The sequence below is a fragment of the Oryzias melastigma genome, unplaced genomic scaffold, assembly GCF_002922805.2.
Source record: "Oryzias melastigma strain HK-1 unplaced genomic scaffold, ASM292280v2 sc06740, whole genome shotgun sequence".
NCBI lineage: Eukaryota > Metazoa > Chordata > Actinopteri > Beloniformes > Adrianichthyidae > Oryzias > Oryzias melastigma.
Genome location: NW_023423302.1, coordinates 1 through 1,271, shown reverse-complemented (window position 1 = coordinate 1,271; position 1,271 = coordinate 1). Strand labels below are relative to the sequence as shown.

The following is a 1,271-nucleotide window of genomic DNA, read 5'->3' as shown; positions in this document are numbered from 1 at the left end:
AGATCATTCATGCTGTTGGAGTAAAAGGAGGCCAACTGCAGGACCTTTCTGAGCCCAGCTTTAACACAGATCTGAGGGTTGAGGACTCTTCTTCTGCTGTACTTAATCTCCTGTTCAGTAAAGACCAAAAGAGACTTTGTAGGTATCCAGTGGACAAAGTAAATAAAAAATGATGAGAATACTGATATGAATAAAGTCTACACTGGTTTGAAAAATTCTATTGCTCTTACAAATAGAAACTGTTTTAATATATTGCGTCAAATTTTGTCTTGGATTATGTGAATTCTGGAGGAAGTGGGCGGAGTCACAAGTAAGGAAATTAAGGGAATAAGGACAGAACATGCAAACTCCACAGCGAAAAAACCCAGCTGGGTATTGAACCACCACCTCACTGTGCAGCCCTTGGAGAAAGTCACTAAGCATCAAATCTAAAACAGAAAAAAGCGCTGCTGTTTCACCTCCTGGTACTTGAAGCTTTTGGGCCACAAACTGACCACCGGTCCTCGGTCCATCATCTTCAGGATGTCCGCCATGTGGATGAACTTGTCCAGCTCTATGACCTTCTCCATCCACTGGATCTTTGTCATGCCGTGGTCTGAAAACATCAGAACATTCAGCTGCTCCTCCATGTTCATTTCCTGCAGGAACATCACAGCAACAGACGGCAGTAAAGCAGCCGGGACATTGCAAACGAATGTCCATACGAATGTGCACGCGCGCCATCGTCACCTTCACTTTTCTGTTGAACATCTGCATGACGACGTCCAGCTGCTGCACCGTCGTACGGACCTGCTGGGAGTCTGGACCGAAGTGGTGTCCTTCCACATCCACTTTCTCAAAGTACACCGCTGCCATGTCAGCACTGCCTGACCTGCATAGACGATTTGAGCTTAGAGCTTACCCGCAGTAGAAAAGAATGTTGTGGATGAAGAATTTTGCTCTACCGGCTCACAACTTTAATATTTGCTGCTGGTAATCTGCAGGTACCAGTTTGCCCGTTTTTCACCCACAGACAGCATGTATTGCCCCAAAGGGCAGTTGAGACTAAGGCATAAACAAGGGCAGGGTTATTAATGTGGTCACCTCCGGTTTTGGACGTATCTCTCTTTAATATCTTGTAAATGTTTATCCATACATTCCATGTGTTATCAACAACTGTCTTGACCGGTGGAGGGTCACAAAGGTTTCTGGAGTCCACCTCAACCACCACAGGTACAGTTAACATGACTGTTAAGGATAAAACTTGCAGCAGGGGCAGGAGCTGTAAACAA

General features: G+C 45.3%; 1 protein-coding gene across 1 annotated transcript; it reads right to left on the bottom strand.

Annotated features, from left to right (window-relative positions):
• Window positions 1–413: 413 nt before the first annotated feature.
• On the bottom strand, window positions 414–868 carry LOC112139878 (glycerophosphocholine cholinephosphodiesterase ENPP6-like). Its single transcript, XM_024262717.2, has 2 exons — window positions 730–868; window positions 414–638 (listed from the first exon to the last, which is right to left on the bottom strand). Exons 1-2 carry the CDS (start codon window positions 853–855, stop codon window positions 429–431), a joined length of 336 nt encoding a protein of 111 aa, XP_024118485.2. The 5' UTR covers window positions 856–868; the 3' UTR covers window positions 414–428.
• Between the last annotated feature and the right edge of the window lie 403 nt (window positions 869–1,271).

Excerpts from the sequence above, each read along its gene's own strand:
- LOC112139878 (XM_024262717.2), bottom strand. The coding sequence starts at position 855 with ATGGCAGCGGTGTACTTTGAGAAAGTGGATGTGGAAGGACACCACTTC. Across the intron at positions 639-729 it reads TGTTCAACAGAAAAGTGAAG|GAAATGAACATGGAGGAGCA; the intron begins GTGACGATGGCG and ends ATGTTCCTGCAG.